The sequence below is a fragment of the Aythya marila genome (assembly GCF_965140915.1).
Source record: "Aythya marila genome assembly, chromosome: 6".
Taxonomy (NCBI): domain Eukaryota; kingdom Metazoa; phylum Chordata; class Aves; order Anseriformes; family Anatidae; genus Aythya; species Aythya marila.
This window is the reverse complement of record NC_139047.1, coordinates 1,620,969-1,640,958: the sequence shown is the minus strand read 5'-3', so window position 1 is coordinate 1,640,958 and position 19,990 is coordinate 1,620,969. Positions and strand designations below refer to the sequence as shown.

At 40.2% G+C, this 19,990-nt stretch overlaps 1 protein-coding gene across 1 annotated transcript in view; it reads right to left on the bottom strand.

Moving 5' to 3' along the window:
- PGAP1 (post-GPI attachment to proteins inositol deacylase 1) overlaps window positions 1–19,990 on the bottom strand; it is a 42,697-nt gene that overhangs the window by 20,175 nt on the left and 2,532 nt on the right. Inside the window, exons 2-10 of the mRNA XM_082763364.1 lie at window positions 11,199–11,352; window positions 7,327–7,502; window positions 6,671–6,842; window positions 5,385–5,545; window positions 3,809–3,861; window positions 3,573–3,639; window positions 2,081–2,186; window positions 373–428; window positions 215–298 (exon numbers count right to left, since the gene is read on the bottom strand). Coding sequence (XP_082619490.1) covers window positions 215–298; window positions 373–428; window positions 2,081–2,186; window positions 3,573–3,639; window positions 3,809–3,861; window positions 5,385–5,545; window positions 6,671–6,842; window positions 7,327–7,502; window positions 11,199–11,352 — 1,029 coding nt within the window. The remainder of the gene's footprint in view (window positions 1–214; window positions 299–372; window positions 429–2,080; window positions 2,187–3,572; window positions 3,640–3,808; window positions 3,862–5,384; window positions 5,546–6,670; window positions 6,843–7,326; window positions 7,503–11,198; window positions 11,353–19,990) is intronic.

Here is a 19,990-nt window from a genome sequence, read left to right as displayed (position 1 = left end):
GACATTGAAGGTTTCAGACCTTGAACACTAAGCACAACATGCTTCAACAAGAAGTACATCTGACACAACGTATTAGGATGTGAATGTAAGTGGATGTCATTAATTTCTACTACATGTATTATTCATTAAATTTTCTTAAAATCACAACATATCCAAAATTAAAACCAAACAAGTTTATAAACAAACTCAAGACATGAAAGAAGTATTTTCTCACCAACATACTGTTTTCACAGTAAACATGACTGTATGATTTTCTGTGGCTTGCAAGAGGAAACACGAAATATTTTCCATCTGAATCCTTCAAAGGGAAAAAAATGTTCATTACTAAAAAAAATAAACATAATACACACAATAGAGAAAAACATCACTTACGTTGTAAACAGAGTAAGTCCATTTTGAGGTTTTGACTTCAATCCACATGAAATCTCCTAAAAACAAACATGTTTTTATATGTGACACTGGAGGAAATAATCTACAAAATCTCATACTTTCTTATTGCCTATATGTTATCTCTTATATGTAAATGTCTCAAAACCTTACAAACTTTAGTCAATACACAAGCTTGCTGCTGCTTAGAATGACATGCAACAGTCATTATCAGTAACACGGGAAGTAGCAAAACACTGGGATTCAATTACTACATATTAACTACAAAAAGAGAAAGCCTATGGATTTTAGAACAAAGCTCTCAAGGAAACAAAAAAAAAAAAAGAAACTTAACAACACAAGATGTAATTACGGGGCGGCATTAAATCTAATGAAATATTAGAAACATCCCCAGTCTTTGTTTCTCTCGGCCTTTTAAGAAAACTAGTACAGAAACTTGTGTAAAAGCAAGTCAAGTGATGAGCTGAGTGCCACATACAAGAAAACAGTAGGAGTTTAAAGATATGTCTGGAGAAAGAAAATAAGACAGAATAATGAACAGATTGGATATGTAAATACTGCAAATTATTATGCAAGGTTAATATTTTTCTTTTGTGTAACTAGAATAAGCTAAATTTCTCTCATGAATTTTTAAGTGTCAAGAGTGTGCGAGAAATAGCAAGATGCAAACACTTTGCACTTCCAAGAATAGTCTGATCTTTCACTAGATAGATGAAGATAACAATAAATCCCCCCCTTAACATTCTTTTTAGAGGGAACAAACACCGTTCACTTAGCCTCCCTCTCCCTGTGTCTTACACCCCAGAAGCTAAACATTTCGGTGGTCCTCTACTGGGTTCATTCTAGCATGTCAATGCCTAAATGTCCCCTTATACTAGGGTGGCCAAAACTGGACACCAAAGTTAAAGCTATCTTAAAAGTTCTGCAATAGTTTACGTTACGAAAATTTCTGAAATAAAATGGTTTTCCTCAGTTCAGTCCACTCAGCAGAACTAGCAATACAGCTGTGCCTTATGAAACATCTGTTTAGTTCCCGAGAATCCTTGTGCTCAAGATTTGTTACCTTTTATCTATGCATTCTTTGCAGTGACAAGGAAACAATTAGTAGGTGGTCCAATTTACCCTGTCACATCACTAAATTGATGAAGCAGCCCTGAATATTCAGGATTTCCTTACATAGCACAAAACTAACATAGTGGCTCTACAATACCCAGAATCACAGAATCTTTAAGGTTGGAAAAGACACACAAGATCATCCGGTGCAACTTTTCCTTAAACACCCGCAGGGACAATGACTCCACCACCTCCCTGGGCAACCCTTTCCAATGCCTAATCACTCAACCTTAACCCTCTAGCAAAAATGGGATGCAAGTGTAGACTAGACAGCATTTTTGGCGTTCAGCTATCCCTAATTTCTGAGATTGTCTACTGGACACCTTGGTGTAAATACGATTCTTACTTGTGCCTCAGAATCAAAGGCATATAAAAACGACATAGCCATTTTTGCTCCTACCCCTTTTAAACTATTAAGTGCTGAAACCACATGCAAGTCAATAGTGTAGGTCTAAAAAGCCACATATTGTTTCAGCAATGTCAGAAGGACAAATTTTATTTCAGAAGCTTGCTAGTAAGAAGATCAACTCTTAAACAAGGAGTATCTCTGAATCTTGTTCAAAAGAAAACTGCTACACACCTGTAAGTTCTGTAAAAGCTTCAGGATTTTCCTCAAATATCTTTCCAGGGTGTCTCACAAAGTGGTGATTCAGTACAGACATTCTCTTCTTGGGATCCTCAGTTATCTTAACAAAACAAACAAAACAGATGGTTAATTTTTATTTTACCAACAAAACAGATTGCCAACTTTTATTTTACCAATTTGTATGATTTACAATCATGACATGATCAGTAGAAATGCAGTTTTGGGAATGAGAGGAAATAAATTATTAGAAGACATGATACACTGTTTCTATTCTAAATACAATAATCTGAATAAATAAAGTACCATTAATAGTCAATCACAGCAAAACAGAGAAAGTCAACATTTGCTATTATGCATAAATAAAACTTTTGGGAGTTTTGTATCCTCATCTATTCTTAACAAAAGGAAATTATATTCTACATATATATTTTTAAAAAATACATATTTTATATAGACACCCATACATTCTTCCCAAAACAACATACTCATAGCAGAGTTTAAAAATATTTATATGTACTTGTCTTTATTCATCAATCTAGCATATTGCACCTATCTTAATATTTCAAGAAAACAAATAGCTGTAAGAGTACACTGAGCTTTGCTTTCATTTTTTCCTTCTTCTCTCCTCTTCAGCTTTTCAACATTGTGGACAATACAACTGATTTCTGCAAAGTGTTACCCTCCAGTGCACTGTCAGTCAACTTCAGAAAAACCGTACCTCCTTTTTGTCCCTATAAATTCCATATTAAAGTGAGCATGCCTTAAGAAACCAGTGCAGCGTGGCACTACAGAAACTGAAAAAGAACACCTGTAAGCCTTCCTCTTCTATGTCTGTGACTCTGCTCTTGCATATTTCTAACCTCTGGACCTTGATCCCAATTCAAGTGTACTGCTGCCAAACATTTCAGAAGGATATTTATTTAGAAAAGCAATAAATGATGGTAACCAGAGGTAAACAAATCAGCTTTTTCCCTGCCCTTATATTGCATTTACAGTCTATTTTTGTGTTATTCACAAAAGAACACTGTAAATACTTGCTGGCCCCTATGACGACACTACATGGGGAAATTTAAGAAGTATTATGTCTGAGATAAACCATCATAGTTTTTCACCCTTTGTATACTACTTATGCAAGGTGAATCCAACACACACTAAGAGATTCCATTCAAAGCTACACAGCTAGAAAAAAATAGCATGGTGCAAGGTCAACTAAACCTAATGCATCATGTAATAATAATACAATCCACAAACCAACTATAAAGCACCAAGCAATAATAACATTATTAATAAATAATAAAAATTGGCTTAACTTCTAATTATTTCTGACATGTCAAATAACACAAAGCCATGAGACTTTTTCAGTGACCACTACCAAAAAGGCAATAATTTTCTCAGTGTGACTCAGAAAAATCAAAAGTGAGCTTGTCCTGATTAAGCATTCTGTGAGGGAAGAAGAAATTATACACAGTGGGTCATATATACAAACCTGCCTTGTGTTTTCATCTATGAGATCAAAAAAAGCTCTAATGGTAGCCAGGATCAATTCTTTGCACCTAGAAGACAGAATAAGTAAAATTAAATCTAGAACGGAAATATCCAGGGGAATAAAAGTGGCAGGAAGAGACCATATTATGCTGAAATTACATTATTGTATAATGTAAGAACAATAGAAAACAAAAGGAATGTTTGGTCAGCCAATTAACCTTTGTTCAAATAGCTTACCACACTATTGAGAGATGGTCTGTTGAGGCCCAAGCTCTAGGCACAGCCGAGCTCTGTTTGGAGAAGAAAAACAACTAAGATATTTTTTTTAGCGTTCAGCATTTAAAAATTCTAAGTTGCGTCCCGTCCCCCTCCCCCGTCCCCCCAATTTAAATCTACTTTGGTAATTAGTAATAGAGTTTCATGGACAGGGGTATAATAGAATGGCTTCTTCAGTCAAAAACATTATTTGCTGCAGCAAAGACAAGGACTTGTAAAATGACTACAGAAGTATGTGTGTTAGATAGATCAGATAGCAGTGTCTAATAGTCAAAGAGCAAATAATGGTATAGAAGAAACTTACTAAGACGTTCGTCAAAGACTGCTTCTCTTACTAATCTTATTAATTTAATAAGTGATCCTGGCACATAAGAATAGAAGCATGCCAGTGAAGGCAGTTGCTGAAAAATCAAGAACACCCTCAACGGAAAGGAGCATGAAAGAACTAGACAGTCCAAAGTTATTCATTTGTACATGTACTGCATTTACAGACTGCCACCAAAAATCTCCCTTCCATAAACAGAGCTCATTACCTTATCATACAACCTGATTCAAGTAAAGTATAAACAATTAATGAGCTACAGCCATGAAGAAAAAATAAAGAAATAAACATCATCCTACAGTATGACTTGGTAGATCCAGATGACAAGGTTATAAAAAAAAATTATACCACTCTACACTAGATCTCATGCAAAATCTTGGTCACCAACAGTCATGAGAAATTAAAGTGCAGCAGATGCAGAGAAGGGTTGCTAGGACAAAGGGATTGCAGAGTTAATCTTCTCAGCCTAGCAGAATCAGAGTGGAGACTATTTATAGACGGCCTTCTGTACAATGGACAGGGAGATAAACACCAAGGGAATGAAAACTGTTTCAGATAACATTTCAAGCTGATGTCAGAAAAAACCTGTTCAAAAGCTGGCTTACACAATAAATGGAAGTCGGAAACTACAAATTTTCTGTCAAGCCCTACTGAGGAGTATTTGCCAGTTTCTTCCATGCAGAGAACAGTTACATGGCAGGAAACATGGAATAACAAACCTAACTAGTTCTATGATGCTGCTTGATTCATTTTGGGAGGAAATAGATGCCTGCACAAGCAGAAGACAAATAAAACCTGATTTCTGCAACAGAAAAGGTGCAAGAAGGTGGTGAAAAGCAATAGTACCAAGCAGTACTTGGGATGATTCAAATCCACCCCAACGCGTACTCTTTCAATGGACACTCATTTCTGCTACATCAAATATTTATGGTGTTATACATACATATATATATATATATACATATATATATATATATATATTCATTATCTTCATTTATTTTCATATTCTTTTTATATTTTATTTATATTTATTTCATAATTTATATTTATATTTCATATTTATATATTATTTACATATTTAGTTACGCTATGCTATGCATATAAACTACAATCAGACATTGATACACATATTACAGACAGCTATCTAGCATACCTCCATGCAAAACAAAAACAACAACAAAAAAACATTTTTTGTTTGTTTGTTTGTTTTTTTACCACAACAGATAAGGCACTGTCTTGTTGACTCAATCTTGGTAGAAAAGCCAGTCCTGAACGAACTTGGTAATCTCTGAATCCTCCCGCCACAGAAAGGGTAGTTAAATTTCTTAACTCTTGGGCGTTTAGAATCCAATGATTGCTTACAGCTGTATAAAAATCTATAAAATACATTAAAATCAATCAATTTCCCATAAATCTATTTTATATATTTAAAAAAAGCTACAGAATGATTCAACTAAAAGTTTCTGTAAGTCCTCTTAGAGGCATTCAAGCTCTGATTACCACTTTTGATTCATATAAGGAACAAAAATTATTGTTTTAATGCCAAGGAGGTAGTAGTTGGGAGAGACAGATACACTCACACTTCCTTTATTAGCTGAGCACTTATTTTCCTTAGGTAGCAAATCACCGTTCTATTTTAAGGATGGCAATAATCCAGAAACAGTCAGTCAGCAAGAAAGAAGCATTGTATTAATTTTTCTTCCTACAACTGATTGCAATGCAAACACAGTAAATCAAATTTAGCAACTAGAGATAATCCCTTCCTCTTGGGTGCCACAGAGAATAAAGAAAATAAATGTCTATTCTTTTCCTTCATCAATTCCTTCTATATCTACATTGAACAGCAAAGTAGCCACAAAGCACATACATGTATTTCATCAGCGTAATTTAGTCACATCAATCTTTCCAATAAGTTAACAGTGCATACATACTGATTATACTTTCCTTTTCATTTTAGTTAAGTAAGCAGAAAATACTTTGCATCTTCTATACATATAAATATATTATGTAAAATATATATTATACCTATATTCAATAGGTATATTCAATACACAATAGGTATATTCAATAACACACTTTGGGAGTAACAAACATTAACAACTGCAACAAAAGTAACTCCATTTAGGCAATTCATTTGACAAAGAAAGCCATTACAGAGTTCAAGTTTTACAGAAAAAGAAAGAAAAAAAAATGTCACTCTCTGGAGAGCTTATGAAATTTGTTCCATACTCTGCAGTCTATTGCACTTAGAAATTATTTGGACTTCTGCCCCTTCACAGAAGCATAGGCCCACATAGTCAACTTTACAATGACATTTCACTTGAAGTAGTACAGTGCGCAGAGATAATCACTACGGTAATAAAGGAATAGATTAATTACAGTAAACAGAACATTCTGCACACACGAACTGCTTCAAGCCTCAGCAATTTGCAAGAATCTCACCAGCTAATGCATGAGGGAATCAGTAAAGAAATAGAATGTAGTTGGGTTAGTTTACTTACCAGTAATATATTTATCCAAAGGCATTACAGGTGCAACATGAGGTGTAGCTTGTGTAATGAGCAGATTTATAAGTTCAGGCTTAAAATTCTTCAGGGTAAGCAATGCTCTTGCAACAAGACCACCCATGGAATGGCCTACTATTGCAACACTGCTTGGTGCAAATTCTCGATCCTTAAGGAAAGAGCAAAGCATAATTAGTTCAATTTCAAATCTGGTTCTGACATGGGCCTCCTCTGATTAGCAGCTGTTCATTTTTCCCCACAGATCAATTTGTATCCCTTCAAGGATAATATTGACTAGTATCAACATAGGCTAACAGAAAACTTTTCTAGGAAAACAGGATGGAAGGTGATGCTATATTATTATTTGAATAAGCTAGAGAAAGTTTAAAGCTGTACTACAAAAAAAGCATGCATTGCGCAAGGAAGTGTTTGTTTATAAACAATAAAGAACCTAATCAGGGCTCCAAGAGTGTCACAAACATTACAAATCTATTAAAGAGCAGCAGTTCTCTCTTGAGAGCCATGATCAATTACCTACACACAGTACAAAGTCTCCCTCCCTTATTCATTGTTCTTCAGTTATCCGTCAAAAAAGCTGACCAGATTTCCATTCCAAAACACAAGTACATGATCTAGCATACATCAGTACTTACCCTGTACAACTTAAGAATTACTTTTATGCATTCATGCACAAATTTGGTCTGTCGTTGGAGAGTACCACCATACAGTGCAACCAACTCCTCATTGAAGTTGACGGTGAAGAAATTAAAATGATACTTGAAGTCAAGATCTTCTGCTTTTCTAAGTGCAATAGATCCAAGAGAACGCACTAGGAAAAATCACAAATTAAGCAGGGACTATTAGACTGTCCTAGCATCATCATTAGTAGACAAACACAAATAGATAACCTCTCAAGAAACAAATGCTATTTTAAATTCATTATTCATGTCATTTATAAAAGGTTAAAAAAAAAAAAAAAAGATGGAAGGCAAATTTTTTCTAAACTGCAATCCCACTTGTTTTACAAAATCAGGTTTGAATATATAAATAATGACAACAAAAATATCAGCCAGCCACTGACAGTATTGAATTGCAAAATGAGAAATGTAACAATTTTCCTGTTTTTATAAGAATCCTTCTGACAGAAAGAAGTATGAGTAAATACATCCTAATAAAAGTTTACAGAAGCACGTGGAAAAGATGTCGGAGGAGATAAAAGAAAAGGTTGGAGTGAGGTACAGAGAACTAAGTATTATGGCATGGCAGCTGACTTCATGGACACAATGTCTAAACCAAACTGATAAAAGATAACAGCTTATGCTCCTTCACCTGAGCATTGCTATTCTCATCTCGTTCACACCTTCTCATCACCACCAGGACAAGAATGCAAAATCCTCATTCTTGCCTTCAACTGGAGAGGCAATGCTATTGCTGCGGTTTTCTAAAATTGCTTTGAAGACTACCAATCTAGAACAACATTCCCAAATACCACCCCAAGATGGACAGAGGAGAAGGAAACCAAAGCCCAAAGAACACTTTTCCACCAGAAGTCCTGAGGGAGAAAATGTCCTGTTTATGAGGCCTTGCTTCTGACCTGTGCTCATCTAACCCTGGCTGCTATCTAATACAGCCTTCTGAGTGTGGCATTGCTGCTGAGGGGACACAGCAGGACAGGAACAGCACCAGCTGCAAAGAGCATGACGGAGAAAGAAGGAAAGAAAAGAGTCCCCCAAACAAGTATACACTTCTACAAATAAACTAATGATCTGCCCAAGTCTGGCATTTAGAAGCAGGATTTGTCTTAGAGTAGAACAGCTTCAGAGGTCTGCAGCTTGCAGAATTCTCCTCTGAAAACTTCACTGGAGAGGTGAACAAAACCAACTAAACTTCAGCAAAGCTTATCATGTTAGAAAATAACATTTCTGAAATATTTTATACATTCAGCCACCTAAACAAATATTATCAGAAAGATGCAAATTATAAGTAGAATTTGTAGTCAATCCTTTCACCAATTCTATCTAAAATTGGTAAGTAATAAGAACACCTTCAAAATGGTATGAAAAGACCTAAAAAGTATTTAAAAGATCAAGTATCCTGTCACAACTTTATACTTTGAAATTCATGGTAGAAGGAACACAAATATTGCCAATGATCACAAGGCAAGTTGGTAAGAGGTTCCTGATTAGAACTCAGGAACCCTCAATTCTCCCAATTCCAGGTTTGTTCCCACTAATTAAACCAGACGATCTTCTTTTGCGCAAAGTCTGAATTTTGTAAATTTTACAAATTTCACTTCAGTGCCCGTGAAAGATAATGGATTCACATCCTTCAAAAGCGTCGGTAACAAATCAAAATAAGCCCAGGAAACACAGCAGCGATGCTTGCTTTCATTTTTCAACCATGAACATATTTTAAACAAGCGTGCAAAGAACAACAGCAGCAAGAACTGTTCATCTAGGTATCAGACCTAAAATATATTATTCCACAATAAATTCTAAATGAAATGTGAATTTTCATAATAAACCATATTAAAAATATTCTGAGCCATAGAATAAATCAGTTTTGCCTTAATCAAACAAAGATTTTGGAAAATGAATGTGACTTACTGCCAGTCTCCCTAAATCAATTTACCAAAACAAGGAATAAATATTTAAAGGCACTCATCTAAAGTAGCAGAATATTTGCAGCATGTAGTACTCCTTCTACTCAACTAGGTTTTTCTTTATATATTTCATTTTGATTCCTAACATACACTGAAAGTACCATTCTATTTTCTGTATAATGATGCACTGCCCTGATTTTAGAGACAGCATTATGATATTGTATAAACTCACTTTAGGATAGAATAAATCTTGTGGTTAAAAATTAATGAGAACAAAATAGATGACATCTTGTTATCGGTCGACCTTCTGTTATGTTGAAGCATCTTGTTAACTGAAGCATCCCGTTATCTGTCGACCCTCAGTCAGGCTGACTTGCGACAACTTGAGTCAACCTTCTGTTATGCCTTGTTAACTGAAACATCCTGTTAAGGAAACATCCTGCCGACCCTCAGTTAGGCTTGAGCCAACTCAGCATTTCTGCAGCTTGGAAAACAACTGATTCATCCAACCTGGCATTTTTTAAGCAAAAGGTGAAAAGTACATCACGAGACCACTCCCAAAGACCACTGCCCACGTCCCGAAGACCCCAGACCACAATTCTTGGAAGGCTTTGTGCAAGCGCAAGGACTGATAAGCTAATTAGCATACAAAGCGAGAGTAGGCGGGTTTAGGTAATGAATATGTATAGACGTTAATAGAATATTCATTGTTTTGCTGTATAAATATGAGATAGTTTGTCACTTCGAACATGCACGGTAGGTGGAGAGATCCCCTGTGCATCCAGCGCTGCAATAAAGAATATACCACTTCAGGAAATTTCGGCTTTGATCTTTGAATCAATTATCTCACAGAAGATTTCCAGTACTTTAGAGACGATTATGGAAATCCATACGGTACCTCCCATAATCGTTATGTTCATCATGTTCTTTGGATACTACTGTCTCTGCAAAGCTATGTGAGTTTTCTGACAGCATGAGTTTGCAAAATATTCTACTTTTTCATAAGCTAAGCAAGTACGTTGTCTGAGAAAATAACCTTGTAAAGGTTTTCTGAAATTAGATAATTTAATCACCAAGTCTGGTGCAAATATAAGGAAAAAATACCATGGTAAAACAGCAAGTTTTAGACTGAAGTGTTTTTCCCCATACATACACACAAGTTTTGCTAATGTCTGAAGGGTGTTACTAACTGTTTCAAAGTACATTTCAGAAAACAAAAATAACAGTAACAAGCCCAGCTTGGAAGGAATTCTGGATACCTGAATGAACACTTCACATGTACTTCACAGTACTTCACACGCAAATTATTAAGCTTGGTATTTACATTGAAAAATACAGAATGCTTTAAAAACTACTCCTTCTTTTCATCTGGAGCCTAGAAGTGTAACAGGGAGTAACACAGAAAACCAAGGGGGAATATGATACTAAGGAAAAACTACCACTACATAAAGAATTAGGAAATATCGAAGCTACAAGTTAAACCGTAAGATGATGCTTATTTCTATAGTATGTACCTAATACAACTTCTGATAACAGATGGCAGCTGGTTTAGCTTCTTCTGATCAAATTCAGGTATTGCTTTACTTGGCACAGCTGCTCTGAACACTGTTCAAATCAAAAGCAAATACGTTTTTAATTGGAAACACATAGCAACGGTGCAGTGCTGCCACAGTACAGCATAAATTGTACTGTTTCTGCCCTTCAGAAGATAACGCCTCACTCCAGAAATACATTATAGCTCAACTGCTTAACTGATTTCAAATACAAATCAAGTCTTTTGCCTTCTTGAAAGTGACCACGGACTGATAAGGATTAACTGCACCATTGCTGATATCATTTCAAACAGAAAAAAGTCTTGCCGTTAACTAATGCATAACAGTGAGAACTCTTTGCAAAATACCTATGAATTAGGTAAATGCTTACCTTGTTTGTAACTGCCAGCATTCCCAGGAAGAAAGAGAACTGGAATTCCTGTCAATACTAGATTTTTGTTTTCTTCAGCATAATTCCCCTCCCCGTAGAGATAGAGCTCGTACGCTGGATATCGCCTGGCTGTTTTCTTCGGTAATTTTATTTTCTGTTGCAAAAGAAAACATGGCACAGAATCAAAATACTGTCCTCTAGCACCCAAGAACTCAAACGATTTTTGAAATGCAAACAGGCTACTACAAAGAAGGCAGCTCAGATCTATTGAACAAGGTGAAGAGACTCTATCCTTACTAAAAGGCTGAACTGATGCAGTTTGGAACGTCAGGATGCTCTCATTTGAATCTATTACGCATGGAAAACATAGCACATTGTTCTTGAACATGAAGAGCCTAGTTTTCCAGTGCCTAGAAAAATAAATAACATTCGTTTCTGAATGTGGATTTAAGCTTAAAGAAACCAAATATAACGTCTATACTGTTGCAAACAAGAAAATACAGTGGCTATCCAGCCATTTAAATATTTTGGTTTCTGTTTTATGTAGTGTTTTCAAGGACAGTCTGAAGAACACAGGAGGAAAAACTTCAATGGGTTTTGCTCTAAAAAGTTCAAGAAACATAAAATGTTGAGTACTTATTTTAAGTAGGCATTACTGCCCATGAGTGGCTGCAGCTCCTTGAAACAGTTATGAACTTGAACCAGCTTTAAACAAACTGGGAATGACTGCAATTGTGTATATGTTAAAGTTGCACATCCTTAAAGTAACATACTACAGAAAAATTAAAAAAAAAGAAAAAAATAAAAAGGAAGTCACTTCTCCCAGGACATGCGATTTGAGGCCAGAAACCAGGACACCTGAGTGATACTAATTATACACTAGTTATAGCATTTGGTTATGTACCATGATAATTCACAGATAAATGAAGTAATGAACAAACTGTATTAAAATGCCTTTTTTTTTTTTTTTTTTTTTTTAATCTTAAGGTAACATTTTATCTTACATCACAGCAAAGTGAAAATTAAACCCAGTTTTGCATCAGGAAACTTCTCTGAAGTCTCCCTCAGGTGCTTTGCTTAAGTAGAACTAAGTAGAAGCATCTCTATTCCAGTTGGTTCTCCCACCTCTCACTACAGTAAAGACGATTTAGCTCTAATTCCCACCACACACACACATACTCATCCCTTCCCCTTTTCATCTGTCTGTCCCTCCTTGACTACAGACTATTTCCTTTCCCTTAGTCTTCAACTTGTTTGCAACCTGTCCTTAGTGTCTTTGATATGTATACATACACATATATAGAATAAAAGATTGGTGTATATATAACAAAGGTATATACATAAGAAGTTATGTATATGTATATGTTATGTATATGTATACACACAAACAGTTATAATTCCTTCACTTTGAGCAAAAACGTTAAGCTTTGTTCAGGGCTTACCATTTTCTAATCTTTCTTACAATTTCCTTTCCATCACCTCACCTCATCAGCTGCGCTAACCTCACTGTCCCGTTCTTATTCCTTTCTATTGCTCCTTTTTCAAAGGTGTTCAAATGTCAGGGGACACACACACGAAATCTATTTAATTACAGTCAGTTTTCATTAGTAAATTAAGCATACTGCCTGATTAATCAAATAAAAAGTATTAAACTATTATTCCACAATATCATTCTGGTTCACCGTCTTTTCAAAATCTTTTACAGACAATAAAAATCAATGAGCTGCCCTTTTTTTTTTTTTTTTTTTTTTTTTCCTGTCTGCAAAGTATGGTACTCCTATACTACAACAAAATGGTAACACAGATCTCCCAAGGGAAACAGAAGTCCCTGTTCCGTGACAGAGGTTTTAAATTTTGATTTCCCAAGACCCTGGTTACATAATTGGCTGTAATGAGCTATAGCAAGTTTTTACACTGTCAACATAGGCTTCAGTTTTCACTGTGCTTCTACGAAAATTAGGCTTGTGTGAAAAAGCCCTTATTAATAACTTCTGAACCTTGTAACAAGTTTAGCCAGAACAAGAATTGGCAACGTTCAAATCAAATACTGTAATTCTGCAACTCAAGGAAAAAAAAAAAAGTTAACTACAAAATAAATAAATAAATAAAATAAATCAGTTCCAATTCCTTTCTTGGTATTAGCTCAACTGTGAGCTATACCACTGTCGTGGTTTAACCCGACCGGCAGCTAAACACCACGCAGCCGTTCGCTCACCCTCCCCCCTCCCTCTCTGGGACGGGGGAGAGAAATGGAAAGTGAAGCCCGTGAGTTGAGATAAAGACAGTTTAATAAGACAAGAAAAAAAATAACAAAAATAATAATAACAATAATAATAATGATGATACAATGGTGATAATACGAAAGTAATAATAGTATGTACAAACAAGTGATGCACAATGCAATTGCTCACCACCCGCTGACCGATGCCCAGCCTAACCCCGAGCAGTCCGGCCCCCCCTTCCCCCGGCTAGCCACCCCTATATATTGTTTAGCATGACGTCAGATGGTATGGAATACCCCTTTGGCTAGTTTGGGTCACCTGTCCTGGGTCTGTCCCCTCCCAGCTCTTACTGCACCCCCCAGCCTGCCCGTTGGCAGGACAGAGCAAAGGCTGAGATGTCCTTGGCTTAGTATAAGCACTGCTCTGCAACAATTAAAGCATCGGGGTGTTATCAGCACTCTTCTCATTCTAAGCCAAAACACAGCATTCCACCAGCTACTAGGAAGAAAATTAATTCTGTTCTAACTGAAACCAGGACATCTATCCACCCCTTATTCCATACCATTTATGTCATGCTCAGGTTACACTCTTTTCCATACATTCTAATTAGTCACCTATAGTAATCATGGTAGTGATAACATACAGTATAATATACTATTTAACATGGTGCAATTCAGTTCATGGGCTATTCTCACCCAGTATTAAATCTCCTTGAGGTACACACCGGACCTCTCCGTTCTTTTGCATCACCCACCAAGTATATCCAGGTCCCTGAGCGAAAACAATTCCACGAATAGGTTTGCCTTTTCCTGAGGCAGGAGTAGCCCAGACTGTTTTACCCAGCATATTTTTTACATGCACTACAGGAACTTTATCCCCATCTACAGTACGTAACAGGTTTGATTGGGCAGGTCCAGCTCGGTTGGTAGATCCCCTAGTATTGACTAACCAGGTGGCCTTTGCCAAATGCGTATCCCAGTTTTTGAACGTCCCAGCGCCCATTGCTTTCAAGGTAGTCTTTAACAGGCCATTGTATCGTTCAACTTTCCCGGAGGCTGGTGCATGATAGGGGATGTGATACACCCATTCAATACCATGTTCTTTGGCCCAAGTGTCTATAAGGTTGTTTCGGAAGTGAGTCCCATTGTCTGATTCTATTCTTTCTGGGGTGCCATGTCGCCATAGGACTTGCTTTTCAAGGCCCAGGATGGTGTTCCGGGCGGTAGCATGAGGCACAGGATATGTTTCCAGCCATCCGGTGGTTGCTTCCACCATTGTAAGTACGTGGCGCTTGCCATTGCGAGTTTGAGGGAGTGTGATGTAATCAATCTGCCAGGCCTCTCCATATTTATATTTCAGCCATCGTCCTCCATACCAAAGAGGCTTTGACCGTTTGGCTTGCTTGATTGCAGCACATGTTTCACAGTCATGAATAACCTGTGCTATAGCGTCCATGGTCAAGTCCACCCCTCGATCACGAGCCCATCTGTATGTTGCATCTCTACCTTGATGGCCTGAGGTGTCATGGGCCCATCGGGCTATAAATAATTCACCTTTATGCTGCCAATCCAGGTCCACCTGAGCTACTTCAATCTTAGCAGCCTGATCCACCTGCTGGTTGTTTTGATGTTCTTCAGTAGCCCGATTCTTGGGCACATGAGCATCTACGTGGCGTACTTTCACAGCCAGGTTCTCTACCCGAGCAGCAATATCTTGCCACAATGCAGCAGCCCAGATAGGTTTGCCCCTACGCTGCCAGTTGTTTTGCTTCCATTGCTGTAACCATCCCCACAGGGCATTTGCTACCATCCATGAATCGGTGTAGAGATAGAGAACTGGCCATTTTTCTCGTTCAGCAATGTCTAAAGCCAGCTGAATGGCTTTCACTTCTGCAAACTGACTCGATTCACCTTCTCCCTCAGCAGCTTCTGCAACTCGTCGCGTAGGACTCCATACAGCAGCCTTCCATCTCCGATGCTTCCCCACAATACGACAGGACCCATCAGTGAACAGGGCATATTTCTTTTCATTCTCTGGCAACTGGTTGTACAGTGGGGCTTCTTCAGCACGACCCACCTCCTCCTCTGATGATATCCCAAAGTATTTGCCTTCTGGCCAGTCCATGATCACTTCCAATATTCCTGGGCGACTGGGGTTTCCTATTCGAGCCCGCTGAGTAATCAGTGCAACCCACTTGCTCCATGTAGCATCAGTTGCATGATGCGTAGAGGGGACCCTTCCCTTGAACATCCAGCCTAGTACCGGTAATCGGGGTGCTAGGAGGAGCTGCGCTTCAGTACCGACCACCTCCAAAGCAGATCGAACTCCTTCATATGCTGCCAATATCTCCTTTTCAGTTGGAGTATAGCGGGCCTCAGATCCTCTGTATCCCCGACTCCAAAACCCCAGAGGCCGACCTCGAGTTTCCCCAGGTTCTTTCTGCCAGAGGCTCCAGGTGGGGCCGTTCTCCCCGGCTGCAGTATAGAGCACATTCTTTACATCTGGTCCTGTTCGAACTGGCCCAAGGGCTACTGCATGGACTATTTCCTGCTTGATTTGTTCAAAGGCTTGTCGTTGTTCAGGGCCCCATTCAAACTCATTCTTCTTACGAGTTACTTGGTAGAGTGGGTTTACAATCAGACTGTAATTTGGGATGTGCATTCTCCAAAACCCCACAACACCTAGGAAAGTCTGTGTTTCTTTTTTGTTAGTTGGTGGAGACATAGCTGTTATTTTGTTGATCACATCCATTGGGATTTGACGACGTCCATCTTGCCATTTTATTCCTAAAAACTGGATCTCCCGTGCAGGTCCTTTGACTTTATTTTGTTTTATGGCAAAACCGGCTTTCAGAAGGATTTGGACTATTTTCTTCCCTTTCTCGAAAACTTCCTCTGCTGTGTCACCCCACACAATAATGTCATCGATGTACTGCAGGTGTTCAGGAGCTTCCCCCTGCTCTAGTGCAGACTGGATCAGCCCATGGCAAATGGTAGGGCTGTGTTTCCACCCCTGGGGCAGCCTATTCCAAGTATATTGGACTCCCCTCCAAGTGAAGGCAAATTGTGGCCTGCACTCTGCTGCTAGAGGGATGGAGAAAAATGCATTAGCGATATCAATTGTGGCGTACCACTTGGCTGCCTTCGATTCAAGTTCATACTGAAGTTCCAGCATGTCCGGCACTGCAGCACTCAGTGGTGGAGTGACTTCGTTCAGGCCGCGATAGTCCACTGTTAGTCTCCACTCGCCATTAGACTTTCGCACTGGCCATATGGGACTATTGAAAGGTGAATGAGTCTTGCTGATCACTCCTTGGCTCTCCAATTGACGAATTAGCTTATGGATGGGAATCAGGGAGTCTCGGTTGGTGCGATATTGCCGCCGGTGCACAGTTGTGGTAGCAATTGGCACTTGCTGTTCTTCGACCCTCAGCAACCCCACAACAGAGGGGTCCTCTGAGAGACCAGGCAAGGTAGATAATTGTTTAATGCCCTCTGTCTCTAAGGCAGCAATACCAAAAGCCCACCGGAACCCTTTTGGGTCCTTGCAGTATCCTCTTCTAAGATAGTCTATGCCAAGGATACATGGAGCATCCGGACCAGTCACAATGCGGTGCTTTTCCCACTCATTCCCAGTCAGACTCACTTCAGCCTCCAATACAGTCAACTGCTGAGATCCCCCTGTCACTCCACAAATATAGATGGGCTCTGGTCCTTTATAGCTCGATGGCATTATAGTACATTGTGCACCGGTGTCTACTAAAGCCTTATACTTCTGTGCGCGTGATGTGCCAGGCCATCGAATCCACACAGTCCAATAAACTCGATTGTCCCTTTCCTCCCCCTGGCTGGAGGCAGGGCCCCCCTAATCCTGGTCAGAATCTTCCTCGTTTCTGTGTTTGAAGGACTGTCTGCTGGAAGTTGGAGCAGCAAACTTTTCGGAGAATCCCTTTTTCCTGATTGTTTTCTTTTGCAACTCACGTACCCGTGCCTCTAGGGTCGCGGTAGATTTTCCATCCCACTTTCTCATGTCCTCTCCATGGTCTCGTAAGTAAAACCACAGGGTGGCACGGGGTGAGTACCCACCATATCGTCTTCCTTGTGTGGGTGAACGCCTACCCCTGACAGCTGAGACACTGCTTTGTACAGGTGCGAAGGAGAATAATCTCTCTTCAAGTTGGTGAACCTTTTCAGAAAGTTTCTCCCAAGTGTTCTCCTTTGGTCGGTGGGCACTGGTTGGTTCAGGTGGGGAGGACAATAGATTCTCTTCAAGTTGGTGAACCTTTTCAGAAAGTTTCTCCACAGCTGAGACGCAGGCCTGTAAGGAAGAGGAGAGACTTTCTTCGTACTGCCGGAGTTGTTTAGCCGCTTCACCCACTGTGGGTTCCTCATCCTCTTTCCAGGCCATTATTGCCAATGAGCTGGCATATGATGATGGTGCACTCCGTACAAACTTCCGCCACATGGGTCGTGTACACTTGACTTCATCTGGATCTGTGGATGTTTGTTTGAGGTCTGGATCCTCATAAATCACTTCCCGTACGGCTAATTCCCTCAGGTACTGGATTCCCTTCTCCATAGTGGTCCACTTGCCTGGTAGACATAAAATATCTTCCTTGAAGGGATACCTTTCCCTCACAGCTGAGAGGAGACGCCTCCAGAGGCTGGTGGGTCGTGCTCCATCTGCAATTGCTTTGTCAATGCCGGCGTCTCGAGCAAGGGATCCCAGCCGCTTGGCTTCCCTGCCGTCTAATTCCACACAATTGGCTCCAGAGTCCCAGCACCGGAGCAGCCAGGTGACAAGCTGCTCACCTATACAGCGACCAAAATCTTTTCGCACATCTCGTAGCTCGCGCTCGTTTAGGCTTCGGGTAGTTACTGTTGCTCTTTCGGCATCCTCATCTTCCTCCTCCTGAATCCTTGACGGCCCAGCGTCGTCATCATCTTCGTCATCTCTATACTTAGTTTTGGCAGAAGCCTTACCTGGATTGGCAGAAGACTCTCTGCGTTCTAAACGACTTGAATTTCTATACCATATTTTCACCTTCTCTACAGGGGCAGCTTGCACTGCTACTGCTCGTTTCTCTGACTTTGTTACAGGGTCTGCCACAGGGGTTGGAATGCCCTCTGCAGGGTCAACTTGCACTGCTACAGCTCGTTTCTCTGACACGGCCACAGGAGCTGGAGCGGCTACAGGAGCTGGAGCAGTTGCAGGAACCGGAGCTGTAGCGGCTACAGGAGCTGGAGCTGGAGCTGGAGCAGTTGCAGGAGCTGGGACTGGAGCAGCAGTAGGAGCTGGAGCTGGAGCGGCTTCAGGAGCTGGAGCTGGAGCGGCTTCAGGAGCTGGGACTGGAGCAGTTGCAGGAACTGGGACTGGAGTAGCGGCCGGAGCTGGAACTGGAGCGACTGCAGGAACTGGGACTGGAGCAGCTGCAGGAGCTGGAGCTGGAGCGGCTTCAGGAGCTGGAGCTGGAGCAGCTTCAGGAGCTGGGACTGGAGCAGTTGCAGGAACTGGGACTGGAGTAGCGGCCGGAGCTGGAACTGGAGCGACTGCAGGAACTGGGACTGGAGCAGCTGCAGGAGCTGGGACTGGAGCGGCTGCAGGAGCTGGGACTGGAGCGGCTGCAGGAGCTGGAGCTGGAGCAGCTGCAGGAGCTGGGACTGGAGCGGCTGCAGGAGCTGGGACTGGAGCGGCTGCAGGAGCTGGGACTGGAGCGGCTGCAGGAGCTGGGACTGGAGCGGCTGCAGAATCCACCGTAGGGGTCACAGTGGCCGTTGGATCTGTCACAGGGTTTGGAGTGGCCGCAGGGTCTGTCACTAAGTTGACAGCAGTATCAATGGCAGCTCGATAGGCATGAGCCAGGCCCCAGCACGTTACAATGATTTGTGTTACTTTGGAACTGCCAGAATCATTACACCTTTTTTTCAAGCATTCTGCCAGTTTTTGAGGATTTTGCCATTGTTCAGGGGTGAATTTCCAACACACTGGGGGTGCCAACTGCTCTAGATGCCTGCCCATATCCACCCATACTCCCTGCCACCCACAACTATACTGCCTCCGGGCAGATCTCCGGATGAGCTTCATAAGTAGTTGTTTAACTTTAAGCAGAATCTGAAGTGCATTCATGAGGCAGAACAACAAGACTATGGTATTCTGAGTATTCCAGAAATATTCAATATCTTGGAGAGCTATTGTGACAAGCTCAGGGGATAAGAGGGTGGTGAAGGAGGAAGGCAGAGTGACCCAGGAGGATACAGGGGTGGTGAAGGAGAAAGGGAGAGTAAGCAAGTAAGGAAAAATATCCTCCCCTTTCCCCTCCACAGATTGACTCTCTAATGGAGAAAAACAATAGGTATAATTGCTAATAGTTCCCAAGATGCTGTTTCCAAAGTACAGAGTCCACGATGTTACTGAGTATAAATACCAAGTTAGAGTCATGACCAGATATCTTATCGTCTCATAAGCCATTGCTATAACACTTAGTACCATAATGGTCTGAAACCAGGGCCCGGAGAGGAGAAACAACACTACAGAGAGCAAATACGGAAAATAATGTACTATAATACTCAA